The following is a 21949-nucleotide window of genomic DNA, read 5'->3' on the forward strand; positions in this document are numbered from 1 at the left end:
AGGACAAATATTCTTATTTAGAGTTTTTGCAGTGATCCATTTTACTTATCCTGTGAAGGACAGAGTCATATTGATAAGTTCAGAAAAGTGTTTTTTTTTTTAGGGGGCACGGTGGCGCAGCTGGTAGTGCAGCGGTCTCACAGCAAGAAGGTCCTGGGTTCGATTCCCGCCGGGGGACGCTGTGGGTGCTGAGGTGCGTGTTAGTTCCCCCATGACTTCAGTGCCCACACCATGGGTGGGGTTGGCGAAAGGATCTTTCTGTGTGGAGTTTGTATGTTCTCCCCGTGTTCCCCTGGGTAGCTAATGTGAGCTACCCTCACAAAAACATGCACACAGTCCTGGGCTATACATGCCCCCTCTGGCCAACCGGGGCGCCAGATGGGGTGGGGAGGATCCGGCCGGAATAACGTGATCCTTCCACGCGCTACGTTCGGCCGGAGAAACCCCACCCTGTCTGGTGAAAAGATGCTGCTCACTCCTCAGGTTAAGGAGGAGACCTGAGCTCAGTGCAGGGCCCTCCCGGGGTTGGTAGAGGATGGCAATGCCCAGGACTGTCAGTAGGTAGGAGCACGGGGTGGTAAAAATGGGAAAAAAACCGGGATAAAAATATTTAAAAAAAAAAAAGAAAAGTGTTTTTTATTGTTGTGTTTTGATGTATTTGATGTAAGTCCAGTGGATATTTAAAGCTTACAGAAGGCTGCATTTAACTGCTGCTAGCGCGTGCACAACAGCTACTTACTACTGAAGCAGAGTAGCATCTAAAACACATGGAGGACAGCGGCTCTCGAGTATTGAGCTAGAACTTTCTCAATAGTCACAAATGCCTAGGACGATTCACACGTGCGTAGGACAAGATACACACATGTATTTCTGTGTGTGACAGTGTGAATGTGTGCGTGCGTAAGTGTGTGTGCGTGTGTTATTACATATTTCTCACGCACGGATGCGGATGATGCCTCCGCTTATCATTATCTGCGGAAATTTTACACAATTTCTCCCAAAACAAGTCTGAACATCTGCCTTGTCAACTGTCACCCAACAGCCCCAAACGACCCCAGTCACTGCTGCTCCTTCAGGGGGAGGATTTACCATATTATGTTCTTTGCAAATATAATCATGACTACTTTCATTCAATTGTGTTTTAGGTACTTTGTTTTATAAACAGTCACACCGGGTTCATTTTGACCCAGGAAAACAGCTGTGATTGGTTTTAGATCAGTATTCTGATTAAACCTGATCAGTGTGTTATAATATAAACGCATTTTCATTAAAGTCAGACAATAATGCCCAAAAAAGTACTGTAAATTTGGAACGCAGTTGGATAATAACACATTTAACACAGAATTAGGTTATAATTTATGTAATATGTTATTGGTAGTCAAACATAACATGAGCATAAGTTACATTGAATAAGCCGTCACCCGCACGCTTGAGGGCTAAATGTAAATGTACAGGTACATCGTTATTTAGCACACGCTTTTATCCAAAGCGACGTACATAATAACATTACAGAACAAAACATTCTTTGAACAAAGGCAACAAGTTTTAGCAACTAAGTTAGCAACTCACCTCGAAACCGATATCCACCCCGTGTTGTCCGGCTTGGAACAAAGGTCGACTCCCTGAGGTCATCGCCGTCTCCTTTCACTTCCTTCACTGCCTCAGAGGAAATGCTCCAGCTGCTCAGACTGCAATATCCGATGTCTCCGTATACACGGAGTTAACATTCCAACTGTGAACGGGTTATCTAGGTGCTGCATGATTATTAAATGTCCGATATAGGTCAGAAATAGATCCGAAGTAAATCGGATTAAGGTGTTTACATGCAGTTTAAAAGTCCGAACGATGTCTTATACGATGAGAAACCCGATTGAACTGCTGCATGTAAACGTACTGACTGATAATGGACCACATTGTTGGAGATTTACAGCCTCTGAGTAAAGTTGAAAAGCCACTAGGACAATACATGATTGTTTACAGTGAACAGTTTTAGGATAGGGGGGCGTTTCATTCGTACTTCTCACCTAAAAATATTGAAATGAACTGAACTGGAACTAGTTCAAAGTGGAAATGGTGAACTATGAACGTGAACTGTTCATTTTTAAACTATGTGAACTGAAGTTTGAACTAGTTCATGAGAAGTAGGAACTTGCACAACACATTGTAATATATATTATATACATATATTACACATATATAAAATCATAAAGCACTACATTTAATGTATTGTTCACTAATACTACCTTATATATGGTATTGTGTGGGAGTTTGGGGCTCCACGTATAAGACAACAGTAAATGCTATAGTCCTCTTACAAAAACCAGCCATACGTATTATTCATATTATTAATAGTATTATTAATAGGGTGAACATACAAATCCATTGTTTATAAAATCCCTTATTATGAAATGTAATGATTTGGTTTATTATAAAATAATGCAAATAATGTATAAAGCTAAATTAAAGTTACTCCCTGTCTGTGTACAACGGTTTTTCTCAATACATGAGTCAAAATATAATTTGAGTGATGTTTGTAAATTTGTTGTACAAAAAGCTGGAAAAGAGACTAAAAGGAGACGTTTATTTATGTGTTGTGGGAGTTAAACTATGGAATGACGCTAACCTAGATTTACCAACGTGCAGCTCATTTTCAGTTTACAAAAAAAGATTTGTAGAGCAATCTTTGAAAGCTACAAATGTGAATGTTTATTTGTTTTTGTTTGTTGCTGATATTTATATAAAAAAAAAGTCTTTACTACTCTATATGTAAACCTTATTGGTCCTCCTTTTCTGCTTTAGTTTTGCTGGATAGCTTATTTTGGTATGTAGGACGGGCATTAATATCAGCACTGTGCTTCTGCCTGTGCCTTTTCACTCACTATTTTGTGGATAATGTTTGTGTTGATAATGCTTGTAGTGTGATGTGACTGAATAAAGAATTTCAAACAAACAAACAAACAAACAAACAAACAAACAAACATTGACTGCACCGTATCCATGTCTCCTCCTCCTCCCATGGAGCTGCTGTGATACGTCAACGTCGCCGCCATATTGGATGTTCAAGACTGCACTGTAAACTAATACAAGTAAATTGACTTATTTTCATAAAGCTCCTTTCTACAAAGAAATGTACGTTTTACGTCTCATTTATTCATTCACACACGCACTAATATACTTGGGAAACAGTTAGGCACCAAATATAATATATTTACCTTGTTCTCTATAGCTGATAGAACATGAATTACTCCTATGTGGGATCAATAAAGTTCTTATTTTTGCCATCTGAGAAAATTAAATATATTATATTTGGTGCCTAACTGTTTCCCAAGTATATTAGTGCGTGTGTGAATGAATAAATGAGACGTAAAACGTACATTTCTTTGTAGAAAGGCGCTTTATGAAAATAAGTCCATTTACTTGTATTAGTTTACAGCGCAGTCTTGAACATCCAATATGGCGGCGACGTTGACGTATCACAGCAGCTCCATGGGGCGTCTACGTCGTTTTATAATAGATCCATGGTGTCTATAGGCTGATTTATGGTTCCGCGTCACACCAACGTAGAGCCTTCGGCGTAGGGTACGCCTACTTTTTAACGCAGAACCATAATTCAGCCTTATGCCGGAGCCAGTGTAATTCTCCCCCCGACCAGCAGGGGGCGGAGCGCCAGCGCAGCGCTGTGACACAGAGGAGAAACGGAAGTCAGATCAGTATCAACAACTTGAGTTTACAACTCAGACCAAACTTCCCTGCTGTCGCAGACAGGACTCTCTACTCAGCATTTTTGAATGTTAATTTCGTTTGCTTTAACAACATTCGGACCAGTATGGGCTGTGAGTTTCCTCCCGCGCTGCGGAAGAGGTTTATTGTCGTTATTAAACCAAACAGTGGCTAGTTTAAGCAGCTGGAGCAGCTAATGCGGCTAAGGTCTGGTCAGCTGACTGGACTAATCCCGACATGTTATTGTAATGTTAGTGTTAGTGGAACATGCTCAGGTGTTAGTGGAACATGCTCAAGTGTGAGTTAGGATGAGTTTGAGCAGGGCTGTGCTGACCGGCTGGCGTTGACGGATCAGAGAGGTTTATATGTGGCGCTGATAGATCCGTTTTCACCTGTCAACTAGCTGCTTTCCCCCCTCCTGACCCCCCCTCCGTCTGTCCCCCCGCTGGTCTCCCTCCTCCATGGCCCACTGCGGCTCCAGCGACCCCCCCGCCAAGCCCCCGGCCCTGGTCCCGGCCCTGGCCGGCCCGCAGGGCCCCCAGGCCGGCGTGGACCAGAGCATGAAGCCGGTGCTGTTCGAGATCTTCGGGGAGCTGTGGACCGTGCAGGCCCGGCTGGGCCAGGGCGTCTCGGCCTCGGTGTACCGGGTCAGCTCCGGCCGGGCCGCCACCGCCGCCGTCAAGGAGTTCCAGGCAGACCCCCAGTCCCAGGCCGGGGACTACGGATACCAGAAGGAGCGGGCCGTGCTGGAGGACATCCAGGGACACAAGAACATTGGTAAATATCAGGGACACAAGAACATCGGTACATGCTGGGTTAGGAGTAGTCCATGTTCCAGACCACATATCAGCACCACTCAAGGGGACAAAACTTACCTATGGTTTTTGAGAAGACCCATGTCTGTAGATGATATTCTGGTATGATAACCTTCCTGAGTGGCAGCTGGATCAGAGTTATCAGATCATGAAGTTAGCTTGAATGAATGCTTAAAAGGTCCCCTTTAAAATGATACCAAACACAATATAGTGAAACATTAACAGATTTCCTGTACATGAATCTAAACCAGGATATGCAGCAGCATCTAAAATGTAATTTTCTGAACTTCATGAGCTGATAACTGTGATACAGCTGCCACTCAGGAAGGTTATCATACCAAAATATCATCTACAGACATGGATCAGTTCAAAAATCATGAGTAAGTTTGGTCACCTTGAGTGGTGCTGGTATCTGGCCCCTGGACTATAGTAGGTCTGGGGCTGGGGATCCATTCACATGTCAAGAATCCATTCTTAAGATTCAGAATCGATTATCAGGATTTGATCCAATTCGATTCCGATATTGATTTAGGTTAGTGTTATTAAAACTGTTTTTTTTTTTAGCTGTTGCATGAATTATATGTATGTATTCAGTACTCGAGTTGTTAAAAAAGAATCAGGGGGGATGGTGGATTTGATCATATGGGGACAGATAATTTGTGCTGATTACAAATAATATAATATATTACAAATAATAGCAGTGACCAAAACACCTGCAGAAATACTGCAGGAATTACATAGCAGCAGTTAAATGCAGCCTTCTGTAAGCTTTAAATATCACCTGGGCTTACATCAAATACATCAAAACACAACAATAAAAACACTTTTCTGAACTTATCAATATGACTCTGTCCTTCACAGGATAAGTCAAATGGATCACTGCAAAAACTCACAATCTTAACAAGAATATTTGTCTTATTTCTAGTTAAAATGTCTCATTTTAGTAAAAAAATCTCATTACACTTAAAACAAGACTCATCACTGGAAAAAACAACAATTTTCACCAGTTTCAAGTAGATTTTCACTTAAAGTAAGCAGAAAAATCTGCCAGTCGAACAAGATTTTTTTGCTTGTAATGAGAAGATAAATCTTGTCCCATGGCAGATTTTTCTACTTATTTCAAGTGAAAATGTACTTGAAACAGGTGAAAATTGTCAAAAAAGTTATTTTTCTGGTGTTATTTTTCTGGTGATGACTCTAAATGTTGAAATAGCAGTAAAACCACATTCATTGATGAAATGACATAAGGGATGGAAAGGAGGGATGGCAGTTTTACAGGGGGGATGATTTGGACCGTTTTTATTTCAGGGGGGATGCCACCACCCCTCATCCCCCCTCAACTCCAGTACTGGCTGTAGTTCTGCAACATATTAATACTAGTATTATATTGAGACTCAACAGCAAGTATTGCAGCTAATGATGCTGTAAGGACCAATCAGCTCCCAGAATGCTGATAGAACTGCTTTCAGAAACATCATGTGGCAGAATTACCAAACAGATCCAGGGAGGAAACAGAGACGGATGAAATCGGTTAGATTTTTCCCATTTTTGAGAATTTGGTTTTTAGCATTTTTTGCAAATGTAACCCCAAGACAGTATATAAAATAATGAAATATAGACAATATATAACTGAAAACTTTAATGTTTTCATACCTTTAAACATATTTAAAGGCAAAAATGTGGCACCAGTTATGCTCGTGTCCAACAAAACAATCCTTTTTTTGGGCATAAATAAAAAAATACCAAAAGTTGTAACGTAATGATGAAAAAAAAATATCGATCTTTAGACATACAAATCGATTTTTAGGAATTAATATGAGAATCGATTTAGAATCAGAAAATCAATTTTTTTTCAACACAGGCCTAAGTATGTCATGTCTCTGTTTTGCAAACAGATGCAAACTCATTTCTCTAAAAACAAAAAAGACAAAAAGACTGTCCTGTGAATTTCTGTAACTGCTCAAAAATCCAACTGTTTGTTCAACAGCATTGATTGGTTTTAGTGCAGCAGCGTGGTGACGGTTGGTTTTAGTGCAGCAGCGTGGTGACGGTTGGTTTTAGTGCAGCAGCGTGGTGACGGTGAGCTGTGTTGTTTGCAGTGACGCTGTACGGCGTGTTCACCAACCACAGCTGCCTGGGCGTCAGCACCCGCTGTCTCCTGCTGGAGCTGCTGGACGTCAGCGTGTCCGAGCTGCTGGTGAGACGCAACCTGGGGACGCAGGCTGGGAGGTAAGACCTGGGGGATGTCCCCACTGCACACTAACACTCTGACATGCTGGAATGTCATCTGGGAGGTACAAATTCATTTTTAGGGCCCAAGCACTTACAGTGCGAAGGCCCTATTGTATCTGTAGGAATTCTTTCTTCTTTTTCTTCTTTATTATTCTGACAAAAGGAAGGCCTTTTTTCCCCCTAAACATGCCCCAAAAGTCACCAAATTTTGCACCAAGCCAGGCCTGGCGAAAAATGTGATATTTAATGGTTTGCATTAATGGGCGTGGCCTAACGGCTCAACAGCGCCCCCTAGAAAACTTTGTGCCTCAAGCCCCACAATACGGTTTGACGTACATGCAGGAAAATCGGTACACACCTGTATCATGTCGCAACTTAAAAAAAAGTCTCTTGGCGCCATGGCCGAAACCGAACAGGAAGTCGGCCATTTTGAATTAATCGTGTCATTTTGGCAAAATTTTATGCCATTTCTTCGGCAGTTAATGCGGCCCGAACTGTAACGTGCACCCAGGTGTGTTATACCTGGTGATACATTTTATATTTCATGGTTTGCATTAATGGGCGTGGCAAAATGGCTCAAAAGCGCCCCCTAGAAAACTTTTCTCTGCCATAACTTTTGAATGGTTTGACATAGTGGGGCGGCAGTAGCTCAGGTGGTAGAGCGGGTCGTCCAATGATCGGAAGGTCGGCGGTTGGAATCCCGCTCTCTCCCAGTTGCTGTCGTAGTGTCCTTGGGCAAGACACCTTACCCACCTTGCCCCGTGTGAGTGTGTATGAATGTTGGTGGTGGTCGGAGGGGCCGTTAGGCGCGGTATGGCAGCCACGCTTCTGTCAGTCTGCCCCAGGGCAGCTGTGGCTACAAACGTAGCTACCACCACCAGTCAGGATGTGTATGAATGAATAATGGTCTCTGTAAAGCTCTCTTGGTGCCTAGAAGGGTGCTATATAAATCCTATATTAAATCATTATTATTATTATTATAGAGAGTCGTGGGTGTTGTCATTTTTGATATGCTTATGGGGGGCGGTGGCCGTGAGTGCGAGGGCCCGTTCATCGCTGCTTGCAGCTTTAATTATTTATCTATTTATTTATTTTTTTAGTAAAATGATTCTCATTTCAGCACAACAAAACAAATAAGTAATTTAAATGGTAATTTGTCCAAACATTTTTGTAAAGTGTCCGTAATGAATGATTGTTTTTTGTTCCCATGTTGTGGAGGGAGTTAGTGTGTAACCCCCGGGCTTGGTGTTTGTGTGCAGACCCCAGCAGGGCCACTCCATGTGGCTGGTCCAGCACTGCGCCAGAGACATCCTGGAGGCCCTGGCCTTCCTTCACAAGGAAGGTTACGTACACGCTGACCTCAAACCACGCAACATCCTCTGGAGCGCCGACGACGAGTGCTTCAAGCTCATCGACTTCGGCCTCAGCTTCAAACAGGGGAACCAGGTCGGTGCTGGAACTGAAACAAAGAAACAAGGAGCTGCTCTAGTGGAGCTTTTCCACTAGTACCTACTCAGCTCAGCTCCACTCGCCCTTGTTTCTTTTCAATACCCAGATCAGAAGTAGGAGGTTGGAGAGAAGCTGCTGTGATGTATTTGTGTATCTAAACTAAGAAGACAACAACACTAAAGATGTAGAACCTGGAGGAGATGATAAATGTGCTGCTGGGTCTGTGGCTTGTGTTTGATATCAAGTAAAAAATGAGAGTGAAAGAAGATTCAAGTATCAACGCTTTGTTTTTTTTTTTTAGTTTGTCTCTGCTGCTGAAAAGTCAGCTGGAGCCGTGAGCAGCTATGAAGAGACAGAGCTCCTGGTAGATCTGGTCGTTCCTTATCTCCATCTAGATCTTTTTAATTCTCTCCTCAGCACCAGGTTTATGAACATCTGACCCTCAGAGTTGGATCACCAAACAGACTTTTGCTGCCGTTGCTGGTTGAATAAAATGAACAAGAATCCGTCAGAGTCTCTTTCTCTGATTTCCTCCTCCTGACTCAGACGTCTGACTCCAACCCCCCGACCAATCGGTGGCCTGTAGTGTGATGATGTCAGATACAGCCGACTCAGCAGCTTAGAACCTCGGCAGAATAGTTACAGCAGGGGTAGGCAATTCCGGTCCTCGAGGGCCGGTGTCCTGCATGTTTTAGATGTTTCCCTGCTTTAACACACCTGATTCTAATTAATCATCGTCATCAGCTTGTCATCCAGGGCTGCACAATTCTGTTAATGACACAGGTACTTTTATCACGGTGTGCTGAAGCAGGGTAACATCTAAGACATGCAGGACACTGGCCCTCGAGGACCGGAATTGCCTACCCCTGAGTTACAGAAAAGTATCTACTCGGCGCGTTAGACCCCTAGCGGAGAAGAACCGAACTGAGGAGAGTGGAGTTGAGTAGGTGCTAGTGGAAAAGATCCATAAGTGATTAGTAATTTTCCACTTGCTTGCTTCATTTCCAGGATGTGAAGTACATCCAGACGGACGGGTATCGTGCTCCAGAGGCCGAGCTGCAGAACAGCCTGGCCCAGGCCGGGGTGGAGGGAGACTCGGGCTGCACGGCTGCTGTGGACCTGTGGAGCCTGGGCGTCATCCTGCTGGAGATGTTCTCAGGAATCAAACTCAAGGAGACCGTGCGCTCACAGGAGTGGAAGGTACAGAGTCATCCACCCAGCAGATCCACACTCCTCTAGGGGTGTAACAATATATCGTGCCACGAAATTTTGTGATACAAAAACCTCACGATACGTGTCGTGGAGGTGACAAACTCTATCGTGATATTGAGTTATTAATATTAATCTATTGTGTTGACTAGTAACGTGCAGTGTATTGGTGCCGACCGCGCCTCGACCCGCGGACCAAAATCTTCCTTAAGAGTTAAGCCTTACCTTATTAAATTAAACCTTTTTGGGGTGGTGAGTAGGATAAACACGGGGAAACTTCTGCTGTGTACCAGTGTACTTTAATGTCCCTCAACAGTGTAGGATTTTAGAACATCAACACAGCACCTAGTGCCGTACTGTGGCGTATCACTCCGCCCAATCTAAAACAGACTAATCACTACAGATAAACTGACTAGTGTAATTATAGTCCCTGATTTACATCAGAATAGAAAGAATATATTTATAAAATAATGAACCCAGAATTACCAAAATAACCTTCTTAACAAAAATAAATCTCCTCTTACACTTATAAGGTGAGCATGAATCAATCTGTTTTATGATGTAAAATTGTATGTATTTATTTACTTTTAATTATTTATTTAATTTTAGTTGTTAAATTTCTGGAAAAGAAAAAAGTAAAATCATACATGAGAGAAACTATTCAGTTACTTGTATGAAACTGAAGATCATAATGCAAACCTGACATTTACTTTTAGTTCAGTTTGTGGAAAATGTTTGGCCTGGCTTTCTCTTTAAAACTTAAACAGTTATAAAGCATTACAAACTGGAACAATAGGGCAAACGCACAGTATTGTTTTGTATTTTGTGTCTTTCAAATAAGACATTTTTTCCAGTCATATGTTCCTCATTCAAGGTTGTTAAAAAAATACTGCTATAACATCGTATCGTTATCGTGACCTCAATATCGTGTATCGTACCGTATCATGAGATTAGAGTATCGTTACACCCCTACACTTCTCACCCAATGGAATGAGGAGGATATGTAAAAGGACCTCTTTATGGCATTTGAACGTCCTGAAATTTCAGAGCAAGATAATTTCTAAGTGAGATGTTTTGTTGCATTGATGTCACATGTGTGAGGTTTCCCGGTGTGTGTTTCCTGCAGGAGAACAGCGCTGCCATCGTAGACCACATCTTCACCAGCAACAGCCTGGTGTACCCGGCCATCCCCGTGTATCACCTCAGAGATCTCATCAAGAGGTAAATCCATCACTCTGCTGCTCACGCACAAACATAGATACAAACCCAGTCAGAAAAATACACCACTGTGTGGAAACAATTAGTTATCATTATTATTTGGTATAAAATCAGATTCAAAGCCAAGATTTTCAGAGGATCTCCACTGAAAAACTGTTAGAACGTCATACAGGTGTTTAAAAAAATATCTATCTGTCCTCTAATACGAACTGGCAGGTTTCCTTATATTTTGTTTTTCCTTTAAGTGCAAAATATCAAGAAACAATTCCTGGAATGTGGAGGAATTTCAGTGCTTTAAAGCACATGTAAGCTAGAAACCTGTGATCTCTGATCCCTCAGACAGAAGTTTCCCCCTAATCCATGGCTGATTCAGCCGTGTGGACAAGCCATTCATGTGGAAACCTTCATCCTGCTCCCGCTGAATTTCTGACCATTACCGCCCGCTCCCGCAAAACTCTGAATTCCTGCCGCACAATAATAGAGATGCATTGATTTTGTTTCTTCTCCCGTCCCGCAAGAGAAACAGTGGCAAGAAAAACTCCCCTTTAGGAGGGAAGAAACCTGGACCAGAACCTGGATCATAAGGGGGGACCCTCCTGCCGAGGGCCAGACTGGGAGTCGGGGACGTCAGCAGCACAGCAGGCGTGGGGGTGGGGGGTGCGTCGAAGATTCTTCAGGCCTGGACATTTAGCGGATGAAACCACCCACGACTCTCCATATCAAACCATTCAAAAGTTATGGCAGAAAATAGGAACTATCAAATATGGACCAATCAGATGAAGGGTGGGCGCGCTTTTTGGCGTCTAACGTCGCCACGGTAACGCTTTTGAAAGAGAAAAGTAATGCGTGTTGTCGCAGGATGGAGATGCACATTTTGATGTATAACACACTAGGGCTGAACGATATGGACAAAATTTCATATCTCGATATTCATGCCAGATATCTCGATATCAATACGATACGATATGACTACGGGTTCGGTGAAAACCAAGCATTTTTCAGAAAAATAAAAACATCAGAAATCAAAAGAGTGCAGTTTTATTGATTAGAACTCACTGCCAGTCATCAACATTAACATAAAGTCACTCAATAATAAATAATAATCAAAATATTTTACTGTAGCTCCGCTTTAACAATAAATAACCAATGCAGTTAGAGTTCAGTACATGTTATTGATTGGACGCTGCAGCTGAACGGACTGTCACAACATCACTGCAGTTTCATGACGGAGTGAAGACAGATTACAGATTAAACTCATGTTTCACTCCCATGTTTCATATTTGATTCATTTTCTGTTTCAACAATTAAATATCTAAAAATGTTAACTTTCAATCTGATGAACAAAAGAACCAGAAACAACTTTCTTCATTTATTACTGCGCATGTGCAATCCCCCCATTTGTCCAATCCTTGTTTTTCAGTATCCTCCAACGAATAGGAAATAGAGAAAAGAGTTTTCCACTCGCTGTTTTAATTCCCAATTTCGATATTCAAACACATCAATGAAATCGGGTAATGGATAACGATCCGTTTTCTGTTTTTTATTATCAAAACAAAAGATGGGGAACGGATTATTTTGGTTTATTTCTCTATTTTTATTTTGTAATTTCAAAACAAAAAACTGATGGCTGCGAAATACACGTCGCAATTTTCACCAAGCACGACTTGCACAACACCTCGCTCTGGTCGACATCATCCTTTCTAAATCCAAAATACCTCCAAATAATGGAGGGTGATTTATGTTTTGGCACAAAATTAGATTCTGCACCGCCACCGGCCGCATTATCCTCCGCACTCATGTCTCTTTTCTTCCGTTTGGATTTCTCCGCTCTTCTCCGCTCTCCTGTGTGTGTGGCTGTGTGCGTCTCAGTCTACGTCTCCCTCCCTCCCTCCTATGTTTGTCATTGGTTGGCTTCAGCTGTCGATCAACAGCAAGCATGAAATAAGCTTTGTGGTTGGCTGGCCGTAGTGGTGCGTTCAAGGGCAATCTTAAAAGTAATGTTTATGGAGACTGCTCGAGCTGTACAAGCAGGGCGAGCGGAAATATATCGTTTATATCGGTGCTTTTCCGTTATTAATGTCTTGAATGTTCATATCTCGATATAGATACGATAACGGTATATCGTTCAGCCCTATAACACACCTGGGTGCACGTTACGGTTCGGGCCGTATTAACTGTCGAAGGAATGGCATAAATTTCGCCAAAATTACACGATTAATTCAAAATAGCAGACTTCCTGTTCGGTTTGGGCCATGGCGCCAAGAGACTTTTCTTTAAATTGCGACATGATACAGGTGTATAGTGATTTTCGTGCATGTACGTCAAACCGTATTGTGGGGCTTGAGGCACAAAGTTTTCTAGGGGGCGCTGTTGAGCCATTAGGCCACGCCCATTAATGCAAACCATTAAATATCACATTTTTTGCCAGGCCTGGCTTGGTGAAAAAGTTCGTGACTTTTGGGGCACGTTTAGGAGGAAAAAAGGCCCTCCTTTCGTTGAAAGAAAAAACGAGGATAACATTGAACGAATCGTTGCTGCCCTACATCAGAGAATTGTGCGTTTCACCGTCCTGCTCAAAGATGCTTCGATGTGTGGTATGGCAGGGGATGGAGCCAGCGATCCTCTGAGTGGAATACAATCTCTTTGCCATCCAAGCGTTGGCTGCAAAGCAACACCATCCTCCAGTGATCCGTTTCCTTTCCTGTGTGTGCAGCATGCTTGTGAACTCCCCCAAACAAAGATGCACAGCTGAAGCCGCCCTGCTGAGCCCCTTCTTCAGTATTCCCTTCGGTAGGTGTCCATACCTGAGATGTCAGACAAGATTCTGGTAACTGTGAGTCCTGCATTTACCTGAGTGTGTGTTTGTCAGCGCCTCACATCGAGGATCTGGTTCTGCTGCCTTCCCCTGTCCTGCGCCTGCTCAACCTGATCGATGACAGCCACCTGCACAACGAGGAAGAGTACGAAGGTACAACAAGCCTTTTTTCTTCTGCTCCATCTTCAGATGACATTTGTAAAATGACACATTTCAGTTTTCCTGAAATCGTTCCTATAGAGGGAATGAGCATGACGTCACAGATGCAACTTCTCAGCGGGTTACGCCCACTGAGTGTCGGAAAGACTGAGTGTCGGAAAGACTGAGTGTCGGAAAGACTGAGTGTCGGGAAGACTGAGTGTCGGGAAGACTGAGTGTCGGGAAGACTGAGTGTCGGGAAGACTGAGTGTCGGGAAGACTGAGTGTCGGGAAGACTGGGTGTCGGGAAGACTGGGTGTCGGGAAGACTGGGTGTCGGGAAGACTGGGTGTCGGGAAGACTGGGTGTCGGGAAGACTGGGTGTCGGGAAGACTGGGTGTCGGGAAGACTGGGTGTCGGGAAGACTGGGTGTCGGGAAGACTGGGTGTCGGGAAGACTGGGTGTCGGGAAGACCGGGTGTCGGGAAGACCGGGTGTCGGGAAGACCGGGTGTCGGGAAGACCGGGTGTCGGGAAGACCGGGTGTCGGGAAGACCGGGTGTCGGGAAGACCGGGTGTCGGGAAGACCGGGTGGCAGCTAAACGTTCAGTTTGAGCAACTGGAAAACATCTAAAATGGGAAAGAGCTGTTGTGCGATCCACTGTACTCATAGATTTAGCAAGAAATCGGAGTTATCGTTTTACAGACTGCTGAAAAATAAGCTTAAGAGAGACAAATGGATCACTGCAATTCACAGAAACAACTGGATTCCAGACACCGAAACGTGGATTTGTGGTTCCTATTTTCTATCAGGTAATGTTGGATTTTTGGGTAGCTAATGTTAAACGGTCAAATCATAAAGTTCAGTGTCCTCGTCACTTTAATTTCTACAACAAATCCTGCCTTGAAGTCGGACCAAGCGTCAAGACTTTTGTAAGCCTTCAAGCTTTGCTTCGTGTATTTCCCCGGCGTAGAAATTAAGTTCATATAAATATCAGGAAACTGGATTGGTGGCCAAATATTAATGTCCATGGACCACTGGTTCTTGGTAACTGTACCAAATATTAATGTCGACGGACCACTGGTTCTTGGGGTAACTGTACCAAATATTAATGTCCATGGACCACTGGTTATTGGTAACTGTACCAAATATTAATGTCCATGGACCACTGGTTCTTGGTAACTGTACCAAATATTAATGTCCATGGACCACTGGTTCTTGGTAACTGTACCAAATATTAATGTCCATGGACCACTGGTTCTTGGTAACTGTACCAAATATTAATGTCCATGGACCACTGGTTCTTGGTAACTGTACCAAATATTAATGTCCATGGACCACTGGTTCTTGGTAACTGTACCAAATATTAATGTCCATGGACCACTGGTTCTTGGTAACTGTACCAAATATTAATGTCCATGGACCACTGGTTCTTGGTAACTGTACCAAATATTAATGTCCATGGACCACTGGTTCTTGGTAACTGTACGGGTCACTGTCAAGTCCAACTGACTTTAATTTAAGCTGATAATCAGCTGTTATCCCGTCTTCTCCACTAGTTGCAGCTGTTTTTACCACTCAGTGTGAGTAAGGGGGGGGTCCAGTAGGGAAGTAACGTCTATGCAGACTCTTTACTTCCAGTGACTGATGCTCTGGATCTTCAGGTGTAACAAAAGCAAAACTGTCCACTTGCTGCTCTCAGATATCCTGGAGGACATGAAGGAGGAGTGTCAGAAGTACGGCTCCGTGGTTTCTCTGCTCATCCCAAAGGAGAACCCCGGCAAAGGACAGGTAACGGCGCTGCCGCTGCATCCACTCACATAATCCTGTTTAAGTAGCTCTAAACATACCCACTATCTACAGTGGTGAGAATAAGTGACTCCACTCAAATGTACAACTTTTCTGCTTTCAATTACTTCAAAATGTGAACTGATCTTCATACGAGTCACATTAAAGGAGCTTGAGGCCAGATTGAGGCAGGATTGAGGCAGGATTTATGAAAAAAATTCGTATACGTTTTAAGTTTTCTAGTAATAATGTCAGATGAAGCGTTCCAAACCAAAAAGAATGTTTCCTCTAGTGTATCTCTCCTTTGCCTTGAACAGGCTGTGTGCTGCAAAATGTGCTGCAATTCGGGCCCAAATTTCCCGCGCTGGGCTGCAGATGTGACGTCACATGACGCTGCATGCACGTTCTCCCCGTTCTCCCGTGCCGGCTTCACTGTTGGCTGCAGTACCCCCGACGGCCGTCGTGGTGAAGGGTGGCGCTAGAGAGTCTCATTTCTTAAAAGGAGCCTCATGCTCCTTTAAAAGACAAACACAATATATTTAACCTGAAAATATGCAGCTACAACTTTTCATGTCTTTATACCGGTTAAAAGTCCACATTTGTGGAGGAAAATTCCTGAGTAATGGAACTTTTCTTTAATGCTGCCACAAGATATTTTTTTGTGGCAGCAAGCAGCAGCAGTTTCCTTCATGGTGTCCTGCCACGTCCAGGGTGCTCAGGGACTTTTACGCAGGAGTCTGTGGCTGCTGCTCGTAGCTTCCCCTCATGCAGGATTGGGTTTTGCAGTCGTCTTGCCTGTAGCCAGAGAGCCGACATGTCTACGTCTGTAGGCTGATGGATACCTGCACACTCTCAGATCACTTATGGAGCTTTGCCACTAGAACTTACTCAGCCCGACTCCACTCGCCTCGGTTCTTCTCCACCAGGGGTCTAACGTGCCGAGTAGATACTTTTCTGTATCTATTCTGCTGAGGTTCTAAGCTGCTGAGTCGGCTGTATCTGACATCATCACACTACAGACCACCGATTGGTCGGGGGGTTGGAGTCAGACGTCTGAGTCAGGAGGAGGAAATCAGAGAAAGAGACGGCTTCTGGTTCATTTTATTCAACCAGCAACGGCAGCAAAAGTCTGTTTGGTGATCCAACTCTGAGGGTCAGATGTTCATAAACCTGGTGCTGAGGAGAGAATTAAAAAGATCTAGACGGTGATAAGGAACGACCAGATCTACCAGGAGCTCTGTCTCTTCATAGCTGCTCACGGCTCCAGCTGACTTCTCAGCAGCACAGAGACAAACTAACAAAAAAAAGCGTCACCGCTTGAAGCTTCTTTCACTCTCATTTTTTAACTTGATATCAAACACAAGCCACAGACCCAGCAGCACATCTATCATCTCCTCCAGGTTCTACATCTTTAGTGTTGTTGTCTTCTTCATTTAAACCAGGGGTCGCCAACCCAAAATGTTTTAGAGCCATTTTGGACCAAAAACACAAAAAACAAATATGTCTGGAGCCGCAAAAAATGAAAAGTCTTGTATCAGCCTTAGAATGAAGACAACACATACTGCATGTTTCTATATTAGTTAGAACTGGGGGAAGATTTTTCTTTTCATTATGCACTTCGAGAAAAAAGTCGAAATGTCAAGAAAAAGTTGAAATGTCGAGATTAATGTTGAAGTACAATCTTGAAAAAAAAGTCGAAATGTCAAGAAAAAAACCAAAATGTTGAGAAAAAAGTCGAAATGTCGAGATCAAAAGAAAAGGAAAGGAAAAAGGAAGAAAAAAGGGGGGGAAAAAAAGAAAAAAAGGTTAAACATTTTAGAAAAAGCTCCAGGAGCCACTAGGGCAGCGCTAAAGAGCTGCATGCTGCTCTAGAGCCGCGGGTCGCTGATCCCTGGTTTAGACACACAATCAAATACATCACAGCAGCTTCTCTCCAACCTCCTACTTCTGCTCCAGGTGCTGGATTGTAGTGGAAAAGAAACCAGGTTGAGTTGAGATGAGCAGAGCTGAGTAGGTTCTAGTGGAAAAGCTCCACTGGTGTTGGAGGAGGACTCTGAGACCGTTCGCCCCCTAATTCTCCCGCTCATTTGTGTTTTCCCAGGTGTTTGTGGAGTACGCCAACTCCAGCGACTCCAAAGAAGCCCAGCGGCTGCTGACGGGCCGCACCTTCGACGGGAAGTTTGTGGTGGCCACGTTCTACCCTCTGAGCGCCTACAAGAGAGGTTACCTCTACCAGACTGTACAGTGAATCCTCCGGCAGTCTGTAACCTCTGCACTGCTCTCACCATGGAAAATAATACTGCAAAAGGCTCCACCATGGAGAAATCTTCTCCCCGTTAAAAAAAAAAGAAGAAAAAAACAGCAAATCTTCAGTTGCGTGTGGCTGCCGTGCAGTTAAAACCATTTCAGTTCTCAGTGGGTGTAATCCAAAGTTCTGCATGCTGTCCCTGTGGTTCCACAGGTGTTCTTAGTTTGATGCAGGTTAAGTAAGCAGCTTCCCTTCTGTACGTGTCCCGTCCACCCGGTGCTTCACGGCGTACGCACCGGAACCCGTTAGCCTGTAAATGCATGTGTGCTGGACAGACGCCGGTGTGGAGCAGCAACACCGAAACACTGAAACACTTAATCTCATCACGTGTCAGGGAAACTGGGTGCAAACACGAGGAAGGTGAACTCTGGAGTTTCTGTCTAAGACCTCAAATCTTAACAAAGGTATCCTCAAAAAAGCCCTGTCCCTGTGAACAGAAGATGCAACGAAAACTAGTGTCTTTGTTGTTTTTGAAGAAGTGATTATTCTCATCATTGTGTTGCTGGTGATGTTTGGCCTTTAGAGGAAGCAGCAGATGTTTTCAGCTGCATCCTCTGCTCGTTTCCAGGGAGAAGTGGACGGACAGCAAGCCCAGGGCTCCCAGTACGCAGATGTGTAGCCTCATATCTTTATATCTAAGCCTTTCATTCTCAAGGCCTCGCGCTTGGACAATATTTGAATCGCTTATGCTTGAATTCACCAAAGCACGTAGTACTATTTGTGCTTCCTTTGCGACACAGAACAAAGTACAAATTACTGAGCACATCCTGGAAATGATCAAAAATCCATGTAGGAATTAGCAAGTGATCTGCATTATCAGTATCTTTCTCATTTATTTAATTCCCCCCCCCCCCCCTAGTTGGAAGAAAGTGTACGAGCCAAAATATCAAATCTATCAGATGTAGTCAGGTACGTCTGGGGCTCAGCTCGCGGCCGCCGCCGCGTCGCTCTCAGTCTCCAGCCAATCAGAGGGAGGAATGAGGCTTTGACTGAGAGTGGAGGCTGCGGGTGTGAAACCCGGAGAGTGTTGGTGCAGGGAGAGACCACTAAACGCTCCCGCCCAGGATCTGAAGGATCTGAAGGGTCTGAAGGCCGTGACGGCACGAGAGCCAGCACTTGAGATCCCTGCCAGTACGGTACAGACGCAGCTCACAGGCTTTGGAACGATCTTCCAGTCTCTCTGCGTTCCATGGAGTCTGTTGACTCCTTCAAAAGGCAACTAAAGACCTTTTTATTTGTGCAGGCTTTTGCCTAATTATCTTGGGGCTGTTATGATTGTAAATGTGTTGTCTTGGCCTTTTTAATCTTAAATTTGTATGTATCCCTTACCTGTTTTTATTTTAACTGTGAAGCGCTCTGTGACCATGGTCTGTGAAGAGCGCTCTACAAATAAAGTTTACTTACTTACTTACCTGCCGTCACCAGGTGAACTGCAGCTAAATCACTACGCGTAAACCAGGCGGAGGATCCACACCCTCTGAAAAATCCTCTAGAGCAGTACGGAGTCAGACGTCGCTCCATGTAGCTCCTATAATGTAATAGTTTCACCCTATAATGTAATAATTTCACCCTATAATGTAATAATTTCCTGAAAATGTAATAAAATTTGCACTTAACTCAATCGAAAATCTAATAAAAACCCAATAATGTAATAACTTCACCAATAATGTAATAAAATATCCTGACTGATATTGTAATAACATTTTTACCGATAATGTAATACCTTATTACATTATTGGGAATTTATTACACTTTCAGGTGGCTCTTTTTTTCCCCCCCAAAACTGATAATGTGATACTTGACAAATAATCTAATATATATGTTCATTTTCAGTGCAGAGTTCTACATTTTGTGTTTCAAGTATCTAAGAATGTTATATACTCTGGATTTGAAACACCAGAATGACTATTGGGTTAAATTGCAGACGTTGAGTACCATGTAATAAATTCCCAATAATGTAATAATGTAATTGTTGGTAAAAATGTTATTATAATATCCGTCAGGATATTTTATGACATTATTGGTGAAGTTATTACATTATTGGGTTTTATTACATTTTCAATTGAGTTAAGTGCAAATTTTATTACATTTTCAGGAAATTATGACATTATAGGGTGAAATTATGACATTATAGGGTGAAATTATGACATTATAGGGTGAAATTATGACATTATAGGGAGCAACAGTCCACTGTGTAAAAGACTAGTCTGCTATATGGAGGAGGTTTCTAACATCTGCCTTTTTTTTTGTTTTTACTATCATGATTTCAATAAATTTGAGCATCAGCTTCAAATCAATGCTGAAATCTTAGTGGATTTCTAGGCTGGTTTTTTGCTGTGGCTAGTTAAGTGTGAGTGCAGGAGAAGTTAGTTTAGACACGTTTGACAATCTCCCAGTGTGTTTGGCTGGTTGGTAGACGGCCGGTAACCACCGCAGCACTGTTGTTGAGTGACCATGCCATCCCCCAGATGCCCGTGTTTGCAGTTAGGCTGCTGGTACGGGAGCGGGACGGACTGTTTGCCCTTAAAAAAAAAAAAAAAAAAAAAAAAGAGTTGTTGGAGCCGGAAAAGAGTTTTGTTACTTTTAGTTGAGCGGCTTGTTTGATTAGTAGCTTCAGATCCAGCGCGCTCCGTGTCTCTGCAGTTGTTGGTGGAGGAACAGCATGGAGCTTTTCTTCTGGTTGTTTCACCCTCAGAAGTGGAAACTGTAGTTCACACTCGGAGAAATAGATGAGGTCAAAGTAATTTAGACACCGTAACAAACCGTGACCACTACACTGCAAAAAGTCAAAATCTTAACAAGAATATTTGTCTTATTTCTAGTTAAAATGTCTCATTTTTAGTCAAAAAATATCTTATTACACTTAAAAACAAGACTCATCACTGGAAAAACCAACAATTTTCACCTCGTTCAAGTAGATTTTCACTTGAAATAAGTAGGAAAATCTGCCAGTGGAACAAGATTTTTTTTTGCTTATAATGAGAAGATAAATCTTGTCCCACTGGCAGATTTTTCTACTTATTTCCAGTGAAAATTTACTTGAAACAGGTGAAAATTGTCAAATAACAAGTAATTTTTCTGGTAATGACTCTTGTTTTAAGTGTAATGAGATTTTCTGACTAAAAATTAGACATTTTAACTAGAAATAAGACAAATATTCCTGGTAAGATTTAGAGTTTTTTCAGTGTAGAACAGGATAACGGACAGAGACGAGCCTTAATGAAGGCGTAAGCATCGCACCACTTCCTTTAGTTCAGCTAACGGAGGCCTGAACTTCAGCTTCCCTTCCATCTCCAGTGCTTCCAGGCAGAACAGTAGCGTTGACTTTGCGTGTTGGGCACTTTAATTAGTATGAAGTCAGGCCAAGCTCGTCTTCCAGATACTCTGCTGACCACAGCTCTTTCTCAAAAAGGATGGGAGTGGTGCCATGAGATGGATCGGTTGTGTCTAGTGTGCACCGGCCGTGACGCTGTTTCCGCCTGGCCTTCGTCCATCCGGACAGAACGCTACAGTGGCCGAGACCCGCCATTGCTGAAAATAAAAGTAACGCTGCAAACAGAAACAAACACCGCTGCAAATTAAAGAAACGCTCAGCAAATAAAATAAACGCTGCAAATAAAAGAAACGCCGCTGCAAATAAAAGAAATGCTGAAAATATAAAAAAAACCCAGCTGCAAATAAAATAAAAAAACGACGCCAATAAAAAAGCCACAACGGAAGTGAATTACCGGGGACTGTTTTTGCCGATGCACTGGTGTTTTTATGTGAGAGGACACTGGTGTTGTTGTTTTTATCATTAATAATAATGCCAAGAATAATCTAAAGCGTGGGTAACAATAGTTATTTGGATGAATGTGAAGTTGAAGCTGTGTGTGGTGGTCAGGGACTTCAGCAAAAGTAGTCCCCGGTAATTCACTTCCATTGTGGCTTTTTTATTTGCGTCGTTTTTTTTTTATTTGCAGCGGCGTTTTTTTTATTTGCAGCGTTTCTTTTATTTGCAGCAGCATTTGTTTTTATTTGCAGCGTTTCTTTTATTTGCAGCAGCATTTGTTTTTATTTGCAGTGTTTATTTTATTTGCAGCGTTTCTTTTATTTACAGCAGTGTTTGTTTTTATTTGCAGTGTTTATTTTATTTGCAGCATTTCTTTTATTTACAGCGGTGTTTGTTTTTATTTGCAGCGTTTATTTTATTTGCAGCGTTTATTTTATTTGCAGCTGTGTTTGTTTTTATTTGCAGCGTTTATTTTATTTGCAGCGGT

At 42.8% G+C, this 21949-nt stretch overlaps 1 protein-coding gene across 1 annotated transcript; it reads left to right on the plus strand.

Annotated features, from left to right (window-relative positions):
- The first annotated feature begins 3699 nt into the window (after positions 1-3699).
- On the plus strand, positions 3700-19257 carry uhmk1 (U2AF homology motif (UHM) kinase 1). Its single transcript, XM_061736963.1, has 9 exons — positions 3700-4497; positions 6635-6764; positions 8027-8213; positions 9225-9416; positions 10552-10646; positions 13357-13433; positions 13513-13611; positions 15297-15385; positions 17484-19257. Exons 1-9 carry the CDS (start codon positions 4182-4184, stop codon positions 17628-17630), a joined length of 1332 nt encoding a protein of 443 aa, XP_061592947.1. The 5' UTR covers positions 3700-4181; the 3' UTR covers positions 17631-19257.
- Positions 19258-21949: the final 2692 nt, after the last annotated feature.

The sequence above is a fragment of the Cololabis saira genome, chromosome 13, assembly GCF_033807715.1.
Source record: "Cololabis saira isolate AMF1-May2022 chromosome 13, fColSai1.1, whole genome shotgun sequence".
In the NCBI taxonomy this organism is placed as follows: Eukaryota; Metazoa; Chordata; class Actinopteri; order Beloniformes; family Belonidae; genus Cololabis; species Cololabis saira.

What these genes read in the sequence shown, in the direction of transcription:
- uhmk1 (XM_061736963.1), top strand. Translation starts at nt 4,182, where the DNA reads ATGGCCCACTGCGGCTCCAGCGACCCCCCCGCCAAGCCCCCGGCCCTG. An exon ending in CTCAGAGATCTCATCAAGAG is followed by an intron (nt 10,647 to 13,356) that starts GTAAATCCATCA and finishes CTGTGTGTGCAG; the next exon opens with CATGCTTGTGAACTCCCCCA. An exon ending in CAACGAGGAAGAGTACGAAG is followed by an intron (nt 13,612 to 15,296) that starts GTACAACAAGCC and finishes TGCTGCTCTCAG; the next exon opens with ATATCCTGGAGGACATGAAG.